Source organism: Bombus huntii, chromosome 16 (genome assembly GCF_024542735.1).
Source record: "Bombus huntii isolate Logan2020A chromosome 16, iyBomHunt1.1, whole genome shotgun sequence".
In the NCBI taxonomy this organism is placed as follows: domain Eukaryota; kingdom Metazoa; phylum Arthropoda; class Insecta; order Hymenoptera; family Apidae; genus Bombus; species Bombus huntii.
Window position 1 is genome coordinate 504,621 of NC_066253.1, and position 26,230 is coordinate 530,850.

At 41.0% G+C, this 26,230-nt stretch overlaps 1 protein-coding gene across 16 annotated transcripts in view; it reads left to right on the top strand.

The window, feature by feature from the left end:
* LOC126874833 (polypyrimidine tract-binding protein 2) overlaps positions 1-26,230 on the top strand; it is a 419,953-nt gene that overhangs the window by 192,071 nt on the left and 201,652 nt on the right. For 2 of the 16 annotated variants that reach the window (XM_050637314.1, XM_050637319.1), the window contains exon 3: positions 21,912-21,974. The exons of 9 other annotated variants lie outside the window; for them this stretch is intronic. Coding sequence is in view for 5 of the 7 variants with exons in the window: in XM_050637306.1 (XP_050493263.1) it covers positions 16,153-16,233 (81 nt within the window). In the remaining 2 variants the exon portion in view is untranslated. Of the gene's footprint in view, positions 1-3,001; positions 6,200-16,021; positions 16,234-21,911; positions 21,975-26,230 lie in introns of those variants that run through there. 5 more of the 16 variants (XM_050637309.1, XM_050637313.1, XM_050637311.1 and 2 more) reach the window with 4 other exon arrangements.

A 26,230-nucleotide genomic window follows, 5' to 3' on the forward strand; every position in this document is an offset into this window, starting at 1 on the left:
TTTCCTTAGAGTACCGATTCAGGGATTTTACTTAGACTTTATACTTCGAGCAATTGAAGACAGATCTCTCTGTATTTTTGTGCCAATTTTGAAGATTTTGTTGAATATGCTTGAGAAAATCGGGATAATTTACAAACTTTAGAGACGAAATTAAGATATTAATTTAGTATTAATTTAACGAAAAGATTTGGAGATTTTATTTGAAAGATCTAGGAAACGAAGCGTTTCTTCTGAGTTATAGTTACCGAAGTTGTTGATGTTTCTGATGGAAAGATGAATTTTGTAGGGTGTGTTTTGTAGCGTGAAACTCGTAAATAATCTTTTAATAATAGCAAGATCTCACGAATATTGTAAACAGTGATTCTGTAGTGACTAGGGAATAGGCATCAGAAGCAGCTTGCCCCAAACTTAAAGAAACCCGATTTCTTCAAAGCCAAGGACGTACAAAAAAAAAAAAAAAAAAGAAAATAGAAAAAAAGAAAAATAACAACATTGAAAACGCGAACAGCACCGGTGCCTCGTTAATTAAAGATGGCCGTGATCTGGAAGAGCCGCGACGCCTTGTAATTATTTCATTTGCCACTTCTCGATTTGACAGTAATTAACGAAGCCACTTGGTCGAACGAGTATTAGCGCGTCAGACGTGAAGTCAGCTCCGTTCTTCCTCTTGTTTAACCTTCGTCTCACCTTATGGAACCGCGGTCGCGTTTAATTAACGATACCCTCCTCTACCATCCCCCCACCCCCTGGTCTACGGAAATATTCGTGTCTGAGGGATTAGCAGACTCCTCGGTGTTAGTCTCGAAATTTTCTCTAGAGAGATTAGCGGGATATTTAAATTTCGTTCTTTTCTTCGTTCGCTTTTCGATACGTTAGTTCTTAATACAAGTACAGATAATAACATCGTATCAACGATATAAAACGAATTACTAATGTAACGTAAACAAGACTTTCAACCGTTTCTCAAGATTGCCACTTTCATCCGGAGATGTTCTCGTACGCGCTTTTCCCAATTCGGGGAAGCGAGAATCTTTCTCTTGCACAAAACCGCGGCTTCGTTCCCTCATTTATTCGTTCAGTGCGGATAATCAGGTTACCACTTTCGAGGGAGCCGATTGCTCGAGCATTCTCGAGTCCGTCGAGGGTGAATCGGTTCGTTGCGCAGTCGATCCTGATCGACGCCGCTCGTTTCTGAACAATCAGAGCTCCGAAGAACCCATCGATGGTGCTCGTGGTCGCCACCAATTTCCCGTCGTTTTTTCCCTCGAGGACCACTGTCTGATCACGCCTTCGAATTTCGATTCCCTCCCCCATTTTCTTCCGCTTTTCATCCCTTACTTGCCTCAATGATCGTAATCTTCGCCGTTGGCAAACAATTCGAGGAACGTGTTTTATTTGTTCGAGAGCGAATTTTACGAACCTTGTTTTCTGATTTTTCCAATTTTCTATTTCTCTCTCTTTTCTCTTTCTCTCTTTCCCTCTCCCCTTTTTCTTCCTTTTTTAAATTTCTGAACGTTTTCTTTAAGAAGGGCGTACTTTTGTTCTTCTCAAGGTGGTTGATTGGGGTTTTTGTTTGCGATCGTGAATTCTTGGTTCCTCTACTATCATTGAAAGAGGGAAACGCGTTGAAATAAAAATTAAAGAAAAATCCAGGGAGATTAAGAAAGATTGAAGGAACAGGATAGCAAGTTAAAGAACGACTCTAACTCGAAGAAACTTGATAACGCGAGCGGAAGAGAAAATTGAATTTACAAATTTCGAAAGAAATATCGAAGAAATACCGATGAGACTGTTCGTTTCTAACGATACTGCCAACTATCAAGAACTCGACTCAGTAACGTCAATTTTAATCGTATCCATTAAGACAAGTTTCCTGGTTTCTTTGTATATTTTTTCCGCAAGTCCTCGATTTAAAGATTCATCGTTTGCTTCGTTTTCTCATTTGTCAGTCCGACTGACAATTTCGTAAATTCCAGTTCTATTTTATTCCGTTTAAGGAACGTATCTTAGAAACGAATTGTGCGCAAAACCTAGAAGTTACACACGATTCATTCGTGGTTCTCGTTTCACCGAAACGTTAGGAAATCAAGCTCGGCGAGCCACTCGAAACTTTAGCAATCTGTACTGCGTAAACAAAATTTTTCAATTTTTTTTTTTTTTTTGCGTCGCTCAAGACGCAAACCTCACCGAGAGTCGAAGAAACTTATTAAACTCGATCAAATGGAATCCATTAAGCATATGAAACATAGACCGCCGTAACCATTCGATACATCGATATTCCCATCTCTACTCCATAAATCATCCTAATACGAGTCCTAATTCTACCAAGCCCATTAATGTAAAACCACTGTAACACATCACAACCGTGCAACAATGCGGAAAATCACACGTTCCCTCCACCTGTCTACCACTATTCACCATTCAGCCTCTCCCCACCTATCACGAAAACGCCGCACAACCAGTAGAGAAAACCCTATAAAAGCGAAAGATCAGTCACCAAAGCAGCCACGTTGCCCCGCGAAGAAGGAATCGGTCTAACCTGGCCAGCGAGAATCTACTTACTCGCAGAGTGCCTCCGAGCGAGCACGGAGTCGGTCGATCAGAAGCGAGAAGGGGAGAGAGATAGACACGCGACTCGAAGAAAAAGAGACGAAAGCGGTCGAAACAGGGTTAGTAAAGACCCACACCGTTGCTCTCTCGGCCGAGCTCAATCGTCGCTCGGTGGTAGGGATGAGTGTTAGTGGTGGGGGAAGCGTATGTGCGATCGTGTAGGCGGCGTAGAGGCACGGAGAGGCACGAATGCGCGCTGGCGCGCACACTCGAGTCGTTTCGTGCAAGTTCGCCTGCGCTCGGCCGTCGCTCGCTCGCTATTGGCGATGCCAGGCGCGTCGGGGTGCTCGGAGCGGGGGACAGCGTTTGAAAGCCGCGTATACGCGGCGACACGACCCGGCCGCGGCGACGGTGGCGGTGGAGGCCTACGCGGGCGCCGCGAGAGAGACGCTGCTCTCAGTTGTGTCAAGCTAGGCGATCGAGTAGGACGCTCTTTAATCGTTCCCGCCTCCGAGTTACTCTCTCACGTACACACACACCGCCTCACACACACACTCCCACACACACTTCTCTCCTTCTCTCTTTCTCTGGAACACCCCGTGCAGGTCGGTCCGAACCGCGGCAACGAACCAGCTCTTCGAAAGCCAACGCGACATCACACAGTAACACACGTGCACACAGACAGACACACACGCGCGCCCGACCGATATCTGTCATATCTAACTCCGTGCTTCTCTCTACCCCGTATATCTCCAGCAGAGTTAGTTCCACTGCGATACGTCTCTTAAGTTCGTCCTCTCTACGATTCGACACGTCGCATCGTCGTCGTACGTTCCTGTCTCTCTCGAAAACGGTGTCCACCTGGTCCTCCACCGATCGGCCGTCGTTGTCCGGTGTATTATATCCTCTGCCTCCCTCTTTCTCACTGTTTACGCCTGCCCGTGTCGCTGGCCACGCGCGCGTGCCAGCCGGCCGAGAGATCTCACGCGGACCAGCCCTAAACGCTCAGTGTGAAAACGGTCGACACGTGATACGCCGTGTGCACGAGAGCCCCATAGAGGCTACTTTGGTCTCCCTCCCTTCAGTGTGTCGAGAAACGAGTTTGAGCAACGACAGCAACGTAGAGAGAGAGAGAGAGAGAGAGAGAGAGAAAGAGAAAGAGAGTGAGAGAGAGAGAGAGAGAGAGAAAGAGCAAAGCCAGCTGTCACAGAGTGGCACATGCATGCACCGGCTCTTTGATCACAGTCTCACTGCCCTCTCCCACTGTCCGACCGTGTGTGTGTGTCTGTGTGTGTCGAACGGGAGTCCCCGTGCTACGAGCATCGGCCAGCGAAGGAATCGGTCGGAGCGAAAGAAGGGGAGAAAGAGATAAGGCTTCCTCGTATTTGCCGGCCGTGTGTACGAGTTTCAAGGTCGCACACGTTCAATCGCCGGAGACCTCCCTCGTCGGTGTGCTACCAAGTCGAACGAAGATAGAAAGAGAAAGGGAGAAGGAGCCGGTGAATCTGGAGCAGGAGGATCATTTAAAGCGGAGCGGCGAGAAGAGGCCGGCGAAGCTTGGCAAGAGGTGGGGGCTCGCGGGAAGAATCGCGAGGCTGGGATAGAGAATTATATTTTTATTTGCCGCGGCTGGCCGCGATTCGTCGGTACTAGAGAACGCTGTTGTTAGTCGTTCGGGCGTTAGACGTGGCTTACGCGTCTATAAAGAGAGACTACCTTATAGTAAAAAGAAAAAAAGAATAAAACGTGCTGTATAGCTAGAAACCGCGAGGGAGATTCGGATAAATATAATAAGTATAGTCCCTCTTAGAAGTAAACACGAATCTGTGTTTGTCCCTATGTATAAGTAAAAATTAGGCTATTTAAGTAACGTAACGTATATAAAGAGATGGTCGCGCGTGAATAATGAGCGACCGATCGCACTAAAGAGAATCGCGTCAAGACAATCAAGCACAGTAGCAGGTTGGACGTAACCGAGAGGAATTCTAACGACATTTTCAAAAGGGAAAGGTGGGAAGGAACGGCAACCACGTGCGGTTCCTCCTCCTCCTCGTCCGCGTGCGAGTCTAGCCGGTTGAAAGAGAGTAAACGAGTATTCGTGTCTTCATGTGATCTCCAGCCTCTGTACTACTTCCGTACACGCTCTACGTACATATATTATTCTACATAGATATTTATGTATATATACTTCTACATATATATATATATACACATACGAAAAATATATATATATATATTATATATATTTACACTTATATATACATACGTTTATATGTATACACCCTTCGCACATATCCGATCGTTGGGCCGCGCCAGCTGATCCGCACCGGAAGTAGAGCAAGGCCCGACCGTGTTTCTTCCCTGTCTGCCCCTATTTCAAGGGGCGTCCTCTCGTCAATCTTCGTGACAATCATTTTTTCAGCTAGCTCTCTTAGCTAAAGTGTCTGTTTTTAAGGAAAGAAAAGAAGGAACAATCACGAATCCACGTATGTACCTACGACGTTTCAATTAACGTGCGAGCGAACCGTGCGAGAGCCCCTCTACCCCCACACCCGTCGAAAAAAGAAAGAAAAGAAAGGTACGCTCTGCCCTCTGCATGTATATGCGCGTATGCATGCGCCTGAATCGCGTGGCCGTGTCACTTCACCTGTTTTTATCTTTGCTCGGTGCACAGACCTACTTGCCCTAGCTCTAACTCGCTCACACACTTTGACAATCATCGTATATCTAACAGAGCGGTCGCTCGTCTAGACTAAACCGCACACTATCGCTCTAGGCTTAAACCAACGTCTTCTGAGTCTCTCTGTATGCGTGTCACCGGTCGTATGTGTGTCTAGTACAATAAGGACCGCGTTTAATCTGATGTACGCGCGTGTTAGCTCTTAAGGTGTACCAGTTAGGCTCTCTGACGTCTCACGTCCGGACGACTATACCTAAATTGAATTAACCGAAATTCGAATCGGGGCAAGATCTCTCTAAGAAGATTTCAAGGAACTTGGCTGGCCTCGCGGTTCGATCTCCGCGCCGAGTTCGAGCTCGAACTCGCGGGAGGAGTCGAAAATTGATTTGAAGAGGGATCGAGCGGCAATCGGCCAAACTGTGGTGGCCGTCGTGCGAGTTGGGCCGAACGAGCAAGACGGAAGCTCGGTATCATCAGCCGTCGTTGGAACGCGGCTGGGCCGGTGAGGAACAACGAGGCAGGTTTTTCTGGAGATTGCACTCGTTGGGCGGCCAAGGCTTGTTCATACCCTCGGCGACGGGGAACGGGAAGTGTTGGCTAGCGGAGACGATAGGCGCCGACGAGGCACGTTCCTCCATCACCACGTATTTTCATTCGTACCCGTTTGTCCCGGGTGGTGCGGTGTCCCTGCCTCCGCCCCTGCTGAACAGCATCAACAACGCGGCGGCAGCAGCGATCACCCCCGGCCTGGTAGGACACCTCTTCGCCGGCCAGCAAGCCTGCAACATTGGCTGCAGCTGCACCTGCACGAATATCGCCAATTGCAATCCGCACCACCAACAACACCATCACCATCAGCATCAGCAGCAGCACCACCACCATCATCAGCAACAACAACAGCATCATCATCGTCCCATCGCTGCCACTACGGTCCTCCTGCAACCGGTTGAACACATCAAAGACACCATGGTGAGTGGAAGATTTGTTTCTTTCGTGGCGCATTTTCGGCCGATGTAACGCGAAAAGAGAATTTTCGATGTCGACGAGGTTCGCGGGTTTCCGTCGTGTTGTTAGTACGATCCGCTCTATGTCGGCGTTTCGCGAACATTCCGTGTCTCTTCTTCGGGACAGATCCGAACAAGAAGACGCAGTTTACAAAACAGGATTGCAAGAAACACCGATATAATATGTTCGGTTTGATCGGTCGTAGTTAACTAAATTAAGTTAGTTAAGTAATCTGTTGACCGTGCTAATCACGCAATTATAATTTTACTTGGATCGTAAGACATTTGTCTTAAACATGTGTTCATCAAAGTATACGTTTCACGAATATATTGTATTATAATCGTTACAGGAAATTAGACTTTCCACGCGCGATAGAGACGTAAAAATTCTGAGCCAGCGTAACCATAAACGATTCATAGTCCTCGATCTTTGCAAATTAGAAACTTATCTAGGGATCTCGCCAGAGAATCGACCGAGTCAGAGTTTCATTTCGAAGTCGGAAGTTCGCAACACTGGGTCAGTCCCACGACGCGTCCTTCAGGTTAAAGGGCTCTCGTTAATATCGTTGTCCGTCGCATAAATTAGCCACAGATCCCCTGGTTGTCCATTTGTTCGCCGCTCCGAACCACTAAGCAGCTTTTACGACGCGATTGTCCCCCGACGCTCGCCAAGCGGGTTTAATACTCTATTCGACGATTGCTTATGTTCGACTAATAAGCCGGGTCAATATGCGGAACTTGGAGCGCACTGGTTACGTATTCCATGTTCGAGGATCGATTCGCGTTTCGGAGTTACCGTGTTACGTTTTAATCTGTGTGATAGTGTTCCATTTATCGAAGGATATTAGGTCTCTGAGATTGTGATGGTTAGTGCGTTCGAGAACAATTTCAGGATCGGACGAAGGAGTTTAGAGAAGTAAGAATTGCTTGGGAGTGGTAGGTAGCTTTCTTCAACGGTTAAATCAGAACCTTCGGTCGAAGGTAGGAGAGCAGTGTCCGATTATTTGTTGCGAACGATCTTTCATTCCAAAGTAGAGTAAATTAGGATTATTTGGGTCAGAGGGTGTAATACGTCAATCCATATTTCGAACGCGAACAAATTGAGAGTTCCGATGGGGCAGCATTCTCGATCCTTTGAATTTGCGTTTTCAGCCCTTGGGAAAACGTGCGTGTAGTCGTGACACGTGTATATAAATTCGTAATACAATTCACAGACATCTTGACGCGACGAAATCGCGAGTGACGCTCGCGCGCGTAAATCTTTTCAGCAACGGTGCATTGAAACGGGCTGTCAAGAGGCAACGACCGTTCCCCCTAGCTCCTCGAGCGTGACGTAAGCTGCATTCGTCGTTGGATCTCGCGAAAAAATCCCCAGACTCGACGATTCCGCGGCCAGCTCGCGGCGGAACACGGTTTCCCTTCTTCCCGCCACTAGGAAAAAGAGTTGCATTGAATTTCCGCATGTCCCTGAGATATTTCCAAAGGAGTTTCAGTGATAGATGGCTCTCCAGGTTTGGAAGTTGGATATGGTGCAACGCGAGTCATTCAGATGGAATTTAAGTCCGTCGTTCACTGTCGTGGAGCGAATACGATTATTAAAACAGTCGTTTTCTTAAACGACTGATTTTTTCGCTTGTACTACTTTGCTTCAATCATCGAACATCGAACAAAATCACATGGAAAACCCGAATAGTTTCTTCGTCGGTCGCCCTCCGAAACGAGTCTCCTTCCAGCCAACAACGTCGAACATCGAACAAACCCAACCTAGAATCACACCAAAATCCCATCAATTACGTTTCAAAAAAATGTTGTAGCGTCCAATAACACCAGAACGCAATTTCTTCCCTCGCTTACGACCACATCTTCTTCTACCACCCCGATTTCATGCGGAGACGCGATCGAGCGGAAAGCCCGAGTTTGTTCAGGATCCTCGATCAGCATCCTCTCGACACCTGTCGATCGTAGCGGGATTAAAGAGGATGCCGCGTCTTGGTTGGCGAACCTCGACAAACAGAAAGAGAGGAGCAGCGGAAAACAGAAGGGATGATAGGCGTTCGTCGAAGGTGATAGGGCAAGGTCGGGGGTTCCCTTGGCGCGAGACTCGTCCCTGTTTACACAGCAAACGCGTCGGGTGATTCATCGTCGTCGCTAAATCTGTTCCTGATTCAGTGGTTACCATGCCCTGCTCGTTACCGGAAACCTCGTTAGCCGGAGCTTTGTCTCGCGTCTTTCTTCTGCCATCTTCCGCAAAACCAGATGTTTCGTGTCCCTAAAAAATCATGAAATTGTGGGAAAATTTGCACCTCGTAGCCAGCATTCACTTTGCAATCGTTGTTCTACGAAGGTTTCCGAATGATATTCGTCGTTCCGATTATTACAAATAAAAGAATAACGTTTAGAAAATTTGTACCTTGGATTTTCATCGGTTTTTATATTTTAGAATGGCGATATTCATTTTTGAACGTGTTTATGATGATTTTTGAAATACCATTAGTAGGTATTTGGCGATTGCCGTCAAATCATTACGAAGGAATGCGATAAATACCAATTTTATTACACAAATTGTTTCGTAAATTTCAAAATTTTAGATCTAGAATTTTCGGTGTATTATTTTACGCGCGTTTCTTATTACGATTAATTTTCCTTATTACACGATATCTGGGTCACACAGTCGCTGTTATCTTCTTCGGACGGAGAAGCACGTTTATCTTTATCAGACTACCGTTACGTTTTCGATCGTCATATAAGATTCGCTTGTTGTCAGAAGAAGCGTTGATAGTTTTAAAAAATGTACAAAGTTTAGAATGGCGGCTATCTCCGTTTGTCTAAGCTTCTGTACATCGCTTAACACGCATGCACACACACCATTTGTCATTTCTCGTGCTTTTCCTATTTGGGACAAGCGACGTGTAATGGACGAATAGTTTACTTTCATTTTGAAACGCTATTTATCTCACCGTTTGTCGTAGATTAGTTTCTGTAATCTCTTTGAACACGTCATTGTCGATAGAATTTTTCAATTCTCCTTCTTTCTTGAATGAAAAATTATCAGCTTTGAATTTCGCTTTACATTTCATATATTCGCATATATTCGTGTAAATAATTGGGGACTCGATACAATTTGGTTCAACGTCACCGTATACCGTGCCACAACATTTAATTTCTGCCAATTATTGCATTCGCTCACATTTTTCTGCAAAAGCATCGTCTAAAGCATTCGCTTTGTCGAAAACTTTTTAGTTCACCAAATTTGTCTCGTTCCAGTTAAAAGAATGTAATACCTAAATTCACCTTGTTCCAAACAATTTGGCAAAACACGATTCGTACGACGATTCGGATAAACAATCTCTGTGTCATGTTTCTCACTGGTCCACGATGATGGGAGAAACTTCTTTCGTTGTTTGTCGATAAAACGAGCGAAAGACGAGCGTCTGTTCACCTATTTCTCTGGAAGCTCGAAGGAAACGTCAGCGGGCCGACGGCGATATGCGGTGGGATGCGTCTCGAGCTATCTTCACGGTCCGTTCCTTGTGTACACCGGCTAATTAGCACTCTGCTGCGGGGAAATAGTTGGTATCAGACGCTTCGGTCTGTTGGGGCTTTGGTTTGATCTCTTGGGACCTTGCGAACCAAGTTCCTTTGGGCTTCGGCGTTTCTCGGCCACTGAGAAGTTCGAACAAGTTTTCCATTTCTTTGGTTTCTCGTGTTTGACGGATTTGTTGGGTCAACGGTGGTTTTTGCCCCTCTGTGATTCTCGAGACGTTGTTAATTGAAGAGCAGAGGAGGAAACACGATACGTAGGTTTCAGAATAAATGAAAAAAATAAAGGATGATATTTTAGGATGAACCTTCCTATTCAGAATTTTTATCTTTATGCAAATCAAGATTATTCGTTCAGTTTGAAAATTGAAAAATTCGTATACGAAAAATATATTGGAATTAACGCTACGCTAAACTTGCAACACTTGGCCAGATTACTATAGAAAAATATGAATTTAAAACACGCGCTATTGTATCCTTAAAAAATACGTACCAAGTGAGATTTTTCCTTACAAGATATCGATTTATGACACGCATCAATTGCTCGTAACTCATATACATATAATAGAATCGTTGAAATTTCCACTATGTTATCGTTATCACGAAACGAGCATCTCCCTTTGAATATTCAAATGGTAGGAAATTCTTGATAACTCCGTCGATGCGAAAGTGACCGTAGAAAAATTCACAAAGCGGCACATCATCCACGAGATGCTTCTTAAGAACGCTACTTTAGGTTCGCATGAATAACGCAAGAGCAATGTTCTTGCGCTGAAAATTGCCAGGGAAGCTCTCGCTCCGTTTCCTGGCGAGCTTATCGCGAGTGGTTCTTGAAAATTTTTGTCTTAGGAGCCCTTCGCAAGAAGGGAGATTTCCACTTCGACCCACTCTACAGCATTAAAAATACTACGAAATGTACAAACATAACAGATTAATCTTCGAATCTTCTTTATGCAGCTTTCATAGCGCGGAGGAGCGTCGAAGAGGCAAATCCTCTGGAAAATTCACTTCTCCTAATTGCGTGACTCTTGCGTCGATTCAGCGGTATCAGCGTCGTTAACACAGGATAAATATATCGCCGCTTAATCGGTCCTGCATTAAATTATTATAAAAGTCTAGCGGAAGGAGCTCGCTGACAATAAAAATGGAAGTGAGCCCCGTGACTTGTTTCTCTTCCTCCTCTACCTGTTCGTCTTCCTCGCTGTGCTCAAGAACCGTATCGTCTGCATCCACTTCCGGCCCGTGGATGCCATGAAAAATCCTACTCACTGGTTAATTATTCGAGCATGCATTCTCGAACGTTTCTCTCTCGAAACATTCGCCTATTCGCCATTCCCTATCTTCTACTCAAGGACAGCATTAATTTTAGAAGTAACTTTATTTTTTATAATGTAGCCTAGAAGTAAATTTATTTTTTATTCCAACAAGTTAGAATTCATTGGAGAAATAATAATTACGAAATCCATTCAGAAATGAAGTTCGTTATAAGAGGATTAGAGAGATAAAAGAGGAAATAAAGAATATGCAGGACTACGATTAAATAAAATTCAAATATCACGCTCGATCGAGTTTCCTGCGCAAAAGCTCAACTTTTCCACTCGAGCTAACTAACGCTTCTAAGCAACCCCGAAACAAGTGTGGCTCTTTACCACTCTAATACGCAAACAGCCCTGTGTGGAAAGCCACTTAGACCGGTTGCATTTGCATAATTTGCAGAAACTGCAACGATCCGTGTTATCAGCGACACATATTTCCATCGTAGTTTCCCTAGACTCGTCCAGCCTCGAGTTTACGACGCTTCTCCAACCCCTGTGTATCGAGGCGTCGATTCGATACGAGTTTGCGAAACATCTCGGCCACTCGCGATAAATTTCCACGGTTTTATCGACTGGAATTTGATTGGGATTCGAGGAACTTCTGTTCCTGTTCGTGGTGCTAAATTTCCCTGCAATAACGTTTGCAGTTCGATTGTTCGTTCATTGACCAACTACTTTGGTAAAACATAACGATGTTAGAACCGTGAACAAATTTTTATCTCGTCGATCGTTCGTAGACTGCGGATTTTTGTACATTTATAGGAAATTTGAAAGTGCAAAATAAATTCACAGAACGCACATAATACGTTTTCTACATTACCGATATAAAAATCAGAATGAAATATGTATATCTTCTTCAACTACATACACACACACACACACACACATCTTCTTTTTCCAAACACAAAATTTCAATGCGAATAAAACAGAGCGACGAAAACACAGACAGAACTCAAAAATAATTTTTGCCTGTTTCACAAATGGAAACATAGAATATTTAATACGAAATATTTCAAGCAAAGTAAAAATCCATTCCGATAACCTTTCATCGTTGAACATATTAATACGCTTCAACCATCCCTGTCATTCATAATTCCAACATAGTCTCTCTTGCATTTTGCTAAAACACGAAATACGAATAAAAGAAAAAGTAAAAAAAAAAAGAAAATAAAAACATCATATGACATATATCATCGAAAACGAAACAGAGATTTAACTTTATTTAACTTTACACCTTCGAATAGATGGCAGAAGCTTGCAAAGTTCATGGAACTATATTTTAAACTATTCTTTTCGTTTGTAATATTTGCAGAGTATCCGCGAAAAATATAACAAGTCACGTTTCACGTCTCTTATGGAAAAGTAAACACAATGCGAAAATTAAAAACCGATTCCACATCGGAACTGTCTTTGGATTTAATTTTGGCTTTAAACGTGTGTTTTTCTCGCGCTTTACATTTAAGGAAATATTAATAACATTAGTTACGCGGACTAATATTAGTCAAGTTAAAGTACACTGGTATTATTCGTTTCTTGAAAAACATCGTGGATGTACTGTATCTTCGAATCTATTAGGTTATTCCTTTTCTCAGCTATTTCGTATTAAAATATTCCTATCTGACCACGAAGCGACAGAAAAGACAGGAAATAAAAGGAATCAGTTATCTCGTTTTTTCCACGCGGTCTTTGAATATTACAAACATAGATATTCTAAAAGAAGTAACAAACCTATCTTCTTCTTCGCCTTACGTCATTAAAAACGTAGAAAGCAAAATTTACACAATTTTTTTTAGCGTCGACGAGCGTTTCCTTGTAAATGGAGCAAATTTTTCGAGATATCTACGGGGCGTCGTGTTAAACAAAGTTTCGCAGAGATCTCGAAGTTTCCAACGAATCTTCAATTTATTCCCGCCACCCCTCGCTTCCACCGGTAGAACCGTTCCGATTCTTACGATTTACCGTCGCGTCTCGATTAAAGCACCGCCTGATGCACTCGATTGATTCCCAATCGAACTTGGACGAGCAATCGGCACGCTCGAACAACGATGTTATCGGTTATTTTGCCCACCGTACCGCTGAAACGAATTTTCGTGCAAAGCGGGTGGCACACAGAATAGCGTTGTAATTGGTTAATTGGTTTTATGGAACTTTTATATTGTTCTACTATTTCTATAATTTTAGAATGGTTTTTTAAATTCCTATTTAATTTTTAAAAGGATCTGAATACCGTACTTGCTTCGAATAAAATGTTACTTTCAACTGCGAAATTTTGCTTTTGGAATTGTAAATTATAAAATTATAAAAGTAGGAATGTGATTCGTTATTTTTCTATTATTCGCCGATGTGCTTCTTCTAATAAGAATAAAACAATTAGTTTCTTCTACCGATATATTCGTTTATTTCGATATTTGTATTTCAGGATAAACGATCGTGTTTCGATCGTGCAATTGCGTTTCACATTTGCATTCTGGTAAGACGTTCCTTATGAAGCAGACTGCAGTGACTACGAAACGTCGGTCCAAAATCCAAATGCCAGGTACAAATGCAAAATCGGAACACGAATATCTTATGCCGAAAGGCAAATATTAAAATATCTAAAAGACATCGTGGTGAAAGTTTGAAATTCAAAGTACGATTGATTTATTTATTTTCGAGTTGTGACCTTGTGTTATAAAGCCTTGTGGCCATTACTTATCGCAGTACGAATGTGGTTATCTCGGTAACAATATAATATATGAAACTTAGGAAATATCAATGTTTCCCTATTTTAAAATACTAATGAAATAAAATAATTTCATCCGCGGTTTAATATCCTCGAAAAATAGTTATGAGAGATTCTTAAATAATAGTTAAAGTTAAATATTCAAGAATCATAGCGATAATAAAGATCTGGTACTGCGAAGAATTTTTATACTAGCTTTCTAAACACGTTTCAAACGCTGCTAAGCGTTCCAAAATCTTAATCCACGACTTTCATTCCGTAAGACGCGAATTCCTATTCGCACCTCCACAGTTAAGCATCGACGATCGCGAGAAACGCGAGACAATGAGAGCCTCCATGAAGAAAAGATCGACGCATCAATTTCCAGCTCGCTCGATTATGCGAGAAAGCATCGCGAGTGTCGCGAACATCGTAATTCCAATCTTTGTGAGTTCCGGAAGGTTAAAAACAAGAGAGAGAGAGAGAGAGAGAGAGAGAGAGAGAGAGAGAGAGAGAGAAGAATCACGCGACCTAAATTCAAAACCCAGAGCTCTAACGGTGTCCCAACGAAAGGAGTGAGACCTCGCCGCCCGTTTTTCCCGCCCTTTTGTGCCCGAAAAAGGAACGAAATAGATAGAGAGAGAGAGAGAGAGAGAGAGAGAAGAGAAGAGAAGAGAAGAGAAAAGGAAAAGTAAACGAACGAGCGGGAATCTCGTTTCTTGTTCTTTCTTTTGTGTCTTGGGTGTCGCAGGGGCCTACTTTCGATCTCATTTTCAAGGATCGCCTTCCATCTTGCGCCGCCTCGAACCTTCAACGGCAATTCCCTTGGCAAAAGGGTGGGTTCGAGACACGGAAGGGTGGCTGGAAGAAAAGGAAAGGGTGTAAATGGGGTGGTATCGTAATGCGGTATTGTGAGGACGTGCCTGTAGGCTCTCTTTTCCTCGCTCTCTCTCCCCCTGCCTTTCGGACTGACTCTGTTGTTCACGAAAGGTTCAGCCGAGATGCTGCTACTGGATGAAGTTAGAGAAGGAAGGATGGTTTGGCTGCGATTGATCCTTGGAATTTTCTTTTTTTTTTTTTTTTTTGTTAGTAATTCGAAGGTAATAGATGCCATAGATATTTAATTTAATTTAATTTGATTTAGTAATCCTCGGACTACCGACACGGAGTCTCGTAACGGTTCGTTGTCGATCCAATTCGTATTCTCCTCGTTTTCGTAGCACTTCCGTACGTGATCCTCTGTTTACATAAACCAACATTTTAAATTGTTATAAATTAATTGCATTAAATTGTAATAAATTGTGATTTTCGCGTATATATGAACGCTGGTAAATATCACGTTGGATCAAGATAAACCCATCACGATCGTTCGAGGGTTAAACGGGTTGAATACCCTCCCCGTACAAAGATAAAGAGAAAAGAAAATACCAGACGGACAAGTAACAATACGGAGAAAAGAAGCACAGCAGAAAGAGAACGAACAATTGACGAAAGCAACGAGACAGATCGGTTTAGCGGAGGGAAGCTGGCCGTCGTTATCGAGTAGCACAGTGTTCTAGAGCGAGGTTTTTAACGTATTTACGTTGCCCGAAAAAAGGTCAATTTTCTCACTAATACAATTAACAAGTGTGCATATTGGGCAAAAGAGGTCGACAGCATCGGAGCGGGACAAGTAGGACGATGTTCTAAAGACCATCGGTGCTTTAGAGGGGCTGGTGGACTAAAAAAGACAAGTGATAAAATGAGATCGGGTGAGATGTACGTTAAAGATATTATTATGTAAGTATGTAATGGGTAACGTAATAAGAGAACCGTTTATTATAAAAATCAGCGTTGCCATAATAGGAATACAGAATGGAAGGAACAAAGGAGAAGGAAAGAGTTGTCGAAAAAAATAGGTAGCGTAGTGGTTTTGAATATTTTTGAAAAGATTGTTCTTTCGAGAATCTCCGTTAAATTTCCACCATTTCGTCTGAATCACTTTTTCGTATTTTTTTTTCCATCTTCGGACGGATATACCGTGCTACATAAAATAACGAAATTTATGTTATATTTAAAAGATCGTAGGTTTGAACGTTAACTGTAAATAATAGAATGTTTCTGTCGGTAATGTAAACACAATCGGTCTGAAGCGACGTTGAGCGGGCCCGAGCGTACTCAAAACCCCTCGGTTCGTCCCCTCTGGTCGACCTTTTCGAATTGTTAGTCTTCCCTCGACCGTCGCACAGTTTGGTTCTTCGTCGTGTTGCTCGAATTTTTCACCCCAGTTTTCACGTGTTTCCTTTGTTCCGAGTGATCGTGGTGTGCGCGAGTGTATTGTCGCAGTATCGTGTGCTTGTGCATCGGTGAAGATCGTCCGCCATGATTTTCTACGACCGTGTGAATGTACCCCAAGCGCCCCAAGCACCTCAATACGCCTTTCCTTTCTACAGATGCAATAAGGTAGAGATTACGCAATAATCGATAATATTAATACCGAGTTGTGTAACATTGCACAATGTTGTATACACCGATGATTGTTTTGCGTCAGTAAATAGAGCTTTATTGCTTTATTGCTTTTTGTAAGCAAGTTGATTCGCTTGTGCCGTAGCTTTGCGTTTGTAATGTTTTCTACGTTGTCAAAACGATACGTAAGAATATTTATCGTTAGAGAGAATCGAATGTTTGAAAGGTTTTTCAATCAAAATACGAATTCGCAGGAATTGTATCTAGGAGTGAAATAACAGACGATTCTCTCGTGAAAAATTAATATTGTAAACGTATAACAGATAATATATCACTGCGATAGTAAAAAATATCTGGTCTATAAAAATTCCGATTAGTTGTTGTATTCAGTTGTCAATTTATACGATTCGATTAAATAAATATACGCGTTTAACGATACGACTTTCCATTTCCATGTCCATTTCCATGTCCATTTCCATTTCCATTTCGATTACGAAGAATTATAAATTTCCTTTTACTTTTCATTTACAAATTGTCATATTTGCCCAAAAGTTTAACATTTCTCCGTTTAATCGAAGTGTATTCTTGCTATTCATGCGGGATAATAATCCCACCGACGTACTTCGATAGCACAGGATCAAGTGATTTCAAGTTGTTGAAAGCGATAAAAATCTCGATTCAGAGAATCTGTAATATAATGGTATTTATCTTAAACAGCTACAAAATTCATTTATATTCGTTATACGGTTGTTTACTTTACTGAACTCAGTCGTCCAACGAATAACGTGTGGATTCATTGAACTTTTACATAACGTTAAGACATCTCAAGTATATGTAAAAATAACATCGAGATTCTTCACATTTTAATTAAATCGTAGGAAAGTAATTTTAATCCGTATGAAATATTACGAAGAACCCGGACGAATGTATATTTGTAAAATTCTTTTAGAATCTATCCTACCTCTTATATTAATTGTTTATTTCGTTCTAAGTGAAAATCGGTGTCACGTAGGTTTCTCCTAGGTGTTTCTCAAGGATCTCCGTTTTAAGTTTGTTGTCATTGAATCTATGCCTCTATTTCTGAAAATTCCTCGTCGAATGTTTTCTGTTTGCATCATCGCAAACGTTCGCTATCCTTGAATTCCATATTGCTTCAGTGATACTAAAATAATTCTAATATTTGTTGAACGTTGCTAATATCGATGTACCAGTGGTTACACTTAACCAGTTTGACCGCGAAATTTAGTTTTAAAAATCCTTTACGGGTTGCGTAATTGGAATCGAGCAATGTCGAGTATACACGTCGAACGTAGGACAAGTGCTGGTGCTATAAATTTAACGAGAAAAGTGAAGCAAAACGAGGAAAGATTACATTTTTATTCGGTGAAAAATTAGCAATACGTCGTTGAAAAAGGTATTGCTATCGAAAACTTAGAAATTGCGAAAAAATAATAAAATAAAGTGCACAAAAGAATTCGGAGAATAGCCGATATACGCGGTAAAGTACACAAATGAGGATGGATCGAGGAAAATAATCAACTGAATTTATAAAAAGCAATACATTATAGGAGGGAGTATAATCGATATGATCAAAGAGAATAATCGATTGATCAAACGTTTTTTTATAAGATATATAATAGCGTTACTATATACTGGAAGTAGAAAGGAGACATACCAGTAAATGCCATTTATATTACTTTTTACTAAAATCTTCTGTTTTTACAGTGAATGGTAATTTTTTATTTTACACGACGAGTATACACGTCGACCGCAGCGAAATAAAGTTTTGGTTTGACGTGTATACGCGTCGAACGCAGTTAACTGATGAATATTCTATTTCGATATTATCTATTTCTCTATCTGTTATCGTGATATGATTGTAATTTAATATACAACGTATATTTAATTTATCGTTAATAATATTACACTTCCAGCTGAATTGAAATATATTTAATGACAAAAGCCGATAGAACAAGGACTTAATTTTAATTAAATCCGCTACAGGTTTTCGAAATAAATTATCAAATTGCGGAAATTAGCCAGGAAAATTGTCTGAAGTTGAAAAATGTCAAGGTGTACGTAACAACGAGAGGCCATCGACTCCAACCATTCCCTTGTATATCGTAGGTAAAGTAATGCCCCTAGTATCTGTTACGGGCAAAGTAAATGATAAAAGAGAGTGTGTGCATTGTACGTGCGCGGTCTATTCGTATTGGCCCAGGGGTTGTTCCCTTTAGTGGGGATAAGTGACCGTGGAAATCGTGAGAAAAGGTCTCTACTACCTAATGGTTGATAAGGTTCGAAGATTCGTAAATTTTCAGGCGATTTTCCCAACGTAAGGAAATCGATGAAAATTAATGGACGAAAATTAATCGGCAAAAATGAATCACATTTTTCCCCATTTGTGATCTTTATTCGTGTATTTTGACTACTACGGTGTATAACCGAGTCACTGCATAATACCCTGTGTTATATAAAATACGTGCGTTTTCTCTGAAAACACGTAAATAGCTGGAAAACTACGCTACGCACAAACGCGTTTGAAAGAAACGTACAATTTCGAGGTAGGCATATCATGTCGATGTTTATTTTATCTTCCGTGGTCACTATTTTTGTGGCTATCTTTTTAAGTAACAGCTATATTTTCGTATCCCACATTGCTTGTAACCGACATCAAAACATTTTCGAAACGCTATTTACTTGTATTTTTTGCATATCGAGCATACCACTATCGAGATATTAAATGTCAAACTTGATACGCCGCCGGCATTGGCGTTATCCAATGTACACGTCAGACTTTGTGCATCATGGTACCTCTAAAAGCAGCCGATTGTGTGTGTACATTTGTGTGTACTAAATACTGTTCCCAAAACGGCTAGTCGCTTGTCCTTCCGTTTGATGTTCACCATTGAACAGGATTCAACTTGCCATCCTTTCCAAACATTAATACGTCGATAGTGGTTTATGCAAAAGATACGCGTAAAAGTGCTTTGACAATTTGTTGATATCGGCTGCAAGAATATGAAACGAAGAGATATAGTTTCCGTTTAAAAATATAACTTGACGTGATCTTCACAGGGCTTTTCGAACGAATTGCAAGATAAAATAAATATCGTCGTGATACGTTGTTTCTTCGAATTAAAAATTTCTTCCAACGTATTATTGTATGAAAGCGTTGACTAAAAAGATTTCGTGTCAATAAAATGGGAGTGTCTATGATGTTCACGTGCATGAAGACCGAATTTATGTTTCCGTAAGACGCTGGGGTGCAGACTAATAACGATTAAGCGAGTTTCTATGGGATTGCACGGGAATGGGTTCTCGGGTTTGCCCGGAAATTTATAGTCGTACCACGATGGCTTGGCGATAGAGCTGCTTGAAAATGATGCCACGCAACTTATTATCCGTAACGAATTTCAACGTCCGCCATGTTGAAACGTCGCTGATAATTGACGTTGTGTAAAGATACTCGCTACCGGGAAATATGCTCTGTAAATTATCGCGTGTTAATGGGGATGGAATTATCATCGAAGGGGCGGTTAGTTTTCTTTAGATTCTGTGTAGATTATTTCCTATGCAAAGATAATTGTTCCAGGACCTGTTTCTCTTGTGAATTAATTTCCTCGAGCTATTTTCTTCAATAATATCGTAGTGTTTTTAATATTCGATCGGCGACGATCTACAACATCTTAAAACGTACTTTCCAAACTAGAATTTTTGTTCGATAGAACGATCGCAAAGTGTAGAAGAAAAATCTAAATCGATCTATTCTCGAGATCGACTCTCAAATTTTCAGCCCTTTTCTTCGAATCGAACGCCATACGCGATAATTTCCTAGAGAAAAATGCCAAATTAAAATTCGTTCTTGATCAAACGCTCGATTACAGTGTCAAATCGAAATCTGTTTCCAAGAATTTTCAATTTTCTACCTTTTCTGCTTCGAATCTTACACGCAACCACCTAGCAACATACAACAATCGTCGTTAACGAAGCAATTATATCGCGAAACTTAAATCTCTTCTCAAGAATTCTCGACTTTCCACCTCTGTTTCTCCGAAACGTATCTCACAACCACCCCTCCCTCTCTCAAACACACGTCCTCCGATTAATCCCATAGTTGTCTCCCCTATCCATGCCAACAACTAATTCTACACACCCCATCCGCATATATCCTCGAACGTACGGTTTAATATCTCATCAAGGAAATGATTTCGTGACGAATATCCAGTAACCAACCCCCTTTGGTCGACGACTAAGAGAAGGGAGGAGGTCGTTCGATGAGAAATACGGTGATTTAGGGGAATTCGTCAGAAGCGGTTCGAGCCTGTCCGGATCTATTATTGGCGTTGGAACGTAAGTTAGTGGCCGCAGGGGCTGCTGGCGAAGTACACGGGGGTGGTTTGCACCGATGGTGTCTGGGGATAGCGTGGCGGACGTATTAGGTAATTGTGGGGGAGTGAGGACCGAGGAAGCAAGGGGTGATTTATATTGGCGGCACGTGACGCCGGATAGGAATTATCGTTAGCCACCTTGCTACCCCTTACGTGCGACTCCGTTTCCTTACACGTCTTTCAGGACGATTCAAACGAAACGATCTTCCATTTCCATTACCGATTTGTAGTTTCCTAATCTTTCTGCGATTTTTATCCCGCTTTCGGATCGTTGGACAATTATTTGAAAGCGAGTTAAGGGTGTTCTTGCGTTTCAGATCGTTGTTTAAATTCGCGTTAAAAATCGCATTAAAAATCGCATTAAAACTCGCATTAAAAATCGTGGCGCGAATATTCTTCTTAATATCGATTGTATGCGATTTGTAGTAAATTTATCGCTGCAAACCCTTCGATCAAGGAAATTTGTTAAATCGCTGGCCATTTTTGTTAACCATTTTGTTTCATACAGGAATTGATTTTAAGTGTAGGGTTTCGGTATTGACGATTTATATCGAGAGAGATTGGGGTGAGACTAGGTCCGTGTAAAATTTTGGGGTTGGAGGATTTTTAGATCGACAGAATTGATAGGAAACATATTTTTTAGGGGTTGAGGTCGTAAAATGGATTTTGCGTGTAAGGCTTTGATATTGGCAATTCTTAGGAATGGTTTTGTGGCCAGATGTGCGTGGAATTTTTGAAATGCAGTGCTTCCTATAAGTATTCTATGTTTAAGAATAAAATATCGCAAGACGGATTAACCATTACGGTACAACTGACGAGAAATTCTTTTTTTCGTACCGGTAAATATCACGTGAAATTGATTTAATTTAAGATACGATTTAATCGAATAATTACAGTTGTAGTTTACAAAATAACCGTGAAACTGTAACAGAATGAGAAATTCTATGGAAGTAACAAGAGCAAGATATCGTATATCATGTATTTTAAAGCCAAGCATAATTAATAACTCGTAGCATATACATGTGCACTGCTGGAGTATGGCATTAAAGGTTGTAAAATATGATAACAAATAAACACAGAAATTGTATAGAATTCATTACCTTTAATAAATCTACTTTCTTAAACTAATGTACTATGCATTGAAACACTCGCGTTTCAAAATAAAATAAATATTCTTTTTTTTTTTTTAAACTTTTCATGTATCTGAAGAAAAATTTCTTATTCTAACATATATTTGAGGAAATGTGGCGGACATCTTAAAAAATATATCCCTTTTTGTTACAGGTAAGCTCCTCAAAGAATTCACTTAAAATTCTTTCAATCAACAACAGTCCATTCCTTCCACTGGTAAGTCGCAATCGATATTATCAACTAATTTGCCATTTTAATTTCGTTGATACAACTTTTATACGATGTTCGGTAGTTCTAGCACGAGGAATATGTTTAACATAAAACTGAAACCAACGACAATTCTCTCGCACTCTGTTCGTACTTGATATATATTTTAACGCGAGAAAACTGCGCTTGGTTGAAAAAAAAAAAAAAAATTCGAAAGAAGACAGTAGGATTAATGGCGAGCTTCCAACACAGCTTTACTCTCGCTGGCTTTATATCTCGCAAAAGGGTTACCTTCGAATCAACGACGATCATTTATTTCATCGACGATGTTTTCGTCGACACGATTTCACCGACCGACACCGAGTTCCTCTTACAACGAATGAAATCACCGACACCGTTTTTTGCCGCCAATTACTATATTTTGTTTTGTTCCTTTTATCTTGTACCGTTCTTTATTCTTTTATGGACGAAAGCGAACACGTAGATGAAGATGCGTAATCAACGATAACGTACGGTGCAAAGTATGACAATTATCGTCGTCGAAATGATTACCGGTGATTTCAATGTGCCGGTACGGAAACATGGTCGGTGGAATCGTATCGATGAAAACATTTCAGACGAAACGATGGTAACCGCTGACAAAATTCAAGAGGAAAAACGAAATACAAGAAAGAAAGAAACGCGAGAACGAGGAACAAGGTGAAAGAAAAGACAGCACGATCAGAGGCCGTCGGACGATCCGGAAACTTTTTTACAGCGTGAAAGTCCTTCCTTAACGAGGACGTCCCTGCTCTTGCGAGCCAGAGAGGCAGCGGAGCCAGGACCAAAGTGCATAACCCAGGCAGATAATGAGAGGGCGAGAGGGTTTGGGGGCATAGGGGCGAGAGGGTAACGGATAGCAACGAAGCAGCCACGTCGTCGGGGCACCTGCGGTTTGTCGGTACGTTACTGTGGTACACGATGCGGTACCGAGCCGTCAAGTTCATATTGCCGGTTTCCTGTCATTAACGTGCCGCGTTGAGCCTCCAGCCTGTGTAGACCGTTCTCTATACACGCTATACTCTCTCACCTCCTCTTGTCGCCCAACGGAATATCGAATGGTTAGGATATAACGCGCGTTGCATACTCCGGATGCGTGTATACACTGGTTCATGAGAGTATTTCAACACTTTTGCGAATTTATTGCGTGTATTATAGGTACGAAAGATTTTCAGATCTCATAGATGATTTGGTAACCGTAGGAGCTTCACGGAACGCTTTTCTGCACGTTTCGATTCATAGAGTCGATGATGAACTGCTCGTATTAGCAGTTTCTAAAATAGTAGCAATATCGAGGCTAGGAATCTTGCAACATTAAATTTACTATCTACTGTTGATGTATAACGTATTTCGTACATTATATACCCGGCACGTTTTTACGAAATTCCACGATAATAATTCTTTGGTCTCGGAACTTGCATCTAACACAATTTCATGCTAAATCCGCATAATCAATTTAATAAAACAAAAATTCCAATTCTACTGAAACGGATCCTTCGCCAGCGAAAAATCGAGTTTCCTGTATTTTTAATGAGAAAAAGAATTCGGTTAAACTCGTTGAACGTATTCTGACGTTGCAACAATGTCGAGGGCAGGATGTGAAAAAAGAAAAAACTATTAAAAGTTTGGCCGATTGCGACCCCTGCTGCGGGGATTAAAGTACCCCTGGTAAAGGTCTATCGAGGCTGAAGAATTCTCGCCGGATTTGAAATGTTAAAAAGCGAACGCGTTTGCAAGCGAGAAATGAGATATCTTGGTGCCTGATGAAAGAATCGTACTCTTCTTTTTCTCTCTCTTCTTCGCGCGTTTGTATTCACGCGTGCACTCTGTGCGTGTGTAATAAATAATGGAAAACGAAATATTTCGTTGCGACGATTCAGGAAATGAAATTCCACGGGTGGAGCGTCGTCGACGAAACAACTCGAAGATTTATTATTTTTGTACCGCCGGTTGCATATTTTAATGCAAAGCGAATGAGAAAAGAAAGGATCTGACCGCGTATGAAAATTGTCTTTGATGTTTCGTTACGATGTTTGTGAATATTCGTCGACACGAGGGATATTTTTGGATTTTATAAAAAATTGGTAGAGCTTTTGTAGTCTATGATTGAAATAGAATATTTTCGTGTCTTGTAGTAGCGGCTCGTGTATAGTTAATTGAATTTTCGAGTCTCCTAATATTATGTCGTATGATTAATAGAATTTGTGTGTCTGATAATATCGGGTCATGTGATTAATAGAACTTTTCTATCTCACAACATTGCGTTGTGTAATTAATAGAATTTTTTTATGTCTCACAATATCGTCTCGTACGATTAATAGAATTTTTGCCCGTGAAAATATAAAATTGATCGAACTTTTATAATATAATACAAGCGTAATACAATGGCATATAATTAGTCGAATTTTTACATCTCGTAACGTTATATGACGTAATTAATAGAACTTTCGTATCTCATAATATTACGACATCTAACGAAATTTTTGTATTTTGCGACAGTAGAAGAAATACGATTTTCTTAATTCAACGTCCAATTTCACTGGTGTAGGAACGATACCGAAATTTCCGTACGAGAGAAACCAATTAAAAATAGCAAAATATACGGAAAAATAAATAATACATTCAGAGATACTGTGGAAACACGAAACAACTCGTACACTAGACGCTGTGTTTCCGGGTAAATTTAGCCGGAAGTCGAGGAATTAGACGAGCTGTCACGCTTTGGCTGCACAGCAAACCAGATTGGATCTGGAACGCTTACCAGGGAGTTGCACTATTCCGTGGTCTAAAGATTCTGGCAATTAGTGGTAGGAGATTCTAAGGATCGAAGCGAGAGGGTTTGGCTCAGGGGGTGAGATTTCGAATTCAAATGTCGTCGTCACGTTTTGGCACGGTGACAGGTTCCAGTTATCAGGACTTCAAACGTGCCACCCTGTTTTCACCCTAATTCGAGTTTCGATTTTGCTCCGAGCGATTGGCAGCCCGCATCAACAATTTATCCCTGCGTAAATTGTGATTACCAGACAATTTCCTATATTTTTCGTTTAACCAGTTTTATTCTATATTTGTTTCGCGGATGAATTTATCGATAATCGTTTGAAAAATCGGCGAAAACTTTGAATTAGAGTTGGCAGCAATTTACCGTAGAATCAAAGTTATAAATTGGAAAAATATCAAAGTTATATTTAGATGGAAAGTTTTTGCTCTAGGCAGAGGGATTTGATTTGTAAACAGCGTTCTGATTTTTGGAAAATAACAAAAATTATGCGATCGCGTTGGAATTATACAGGAACGTAGTAAAAGCAATGGTTCAAAATAAAATTCAGGAATTTCTGCCGTGAATATAAATTGTTCCACGTATTTTTCTTGGAATAACTAACTGTGTAATTGTCGTGTAAATGTTATTTCTTAATTAAATGTATAAAGGTAGATTTCTGATTACTAAGAAATTTATAGTTGTAAAGTACATCTCTCTCGATTAAAGTTTCTAACTGAGAATCCTCTGAATTCTCGGGCAACTTTATAATTTTAAAGTTTCTCTTATTTATAATCAAAGATAACGGCACATAATCTCGAAGGAAAGTTTTTGCTGTAAAAAAAATTCCGGATGCGATGCTACGTTCTCCGGTAGGAATTATTTGTTTGTTAAATTTACATGTACTCGGTCTATTAATTACGCTGATAATCGCTCGTGATGCTTTAATTCGCGAAAAACAACGGACGTCGACAGCAACAAGTGAGCGTGGAAAAGGCGAAAGGCCAAAAGGGTTTGTAAAAAGAGCGACGTGCTCTTTAAATTCTTGCCCGATTCCGATTGCCCTCGGGGTAATTTTCTTAGTGAATACAGGCTGGCACGAATTGGAGGCTGGAATCGGGCCTTTTCGCTACACCGTCGTGCAACTATAACCGACAAGGACGCTTTATTGAAGCTGCACCGACGACTGGTTGGTCCCTTTGAGAATGAAAATCCGGCTGGTTCGACATTTCTTTGAAAGCGAATCCCTCGCTAGCTCCGCGAATTTTAGTTATCTTTCCTTCCGTTTTATTAAAGTCCTTCTTCAAACGTTCTTTTATTCTCTGTTTCTTTTCCTTTTTCTATTAGAGAATATTTTTTTTAGAATATTTTTCTCTTTGTATTCTTGCGTACAATTAATTAGTTCGTGATCAGAAATCGAGTAGTTCTATGTAAGTGAATCTTTATATTGCAATCGTATTTATCGTAAAGT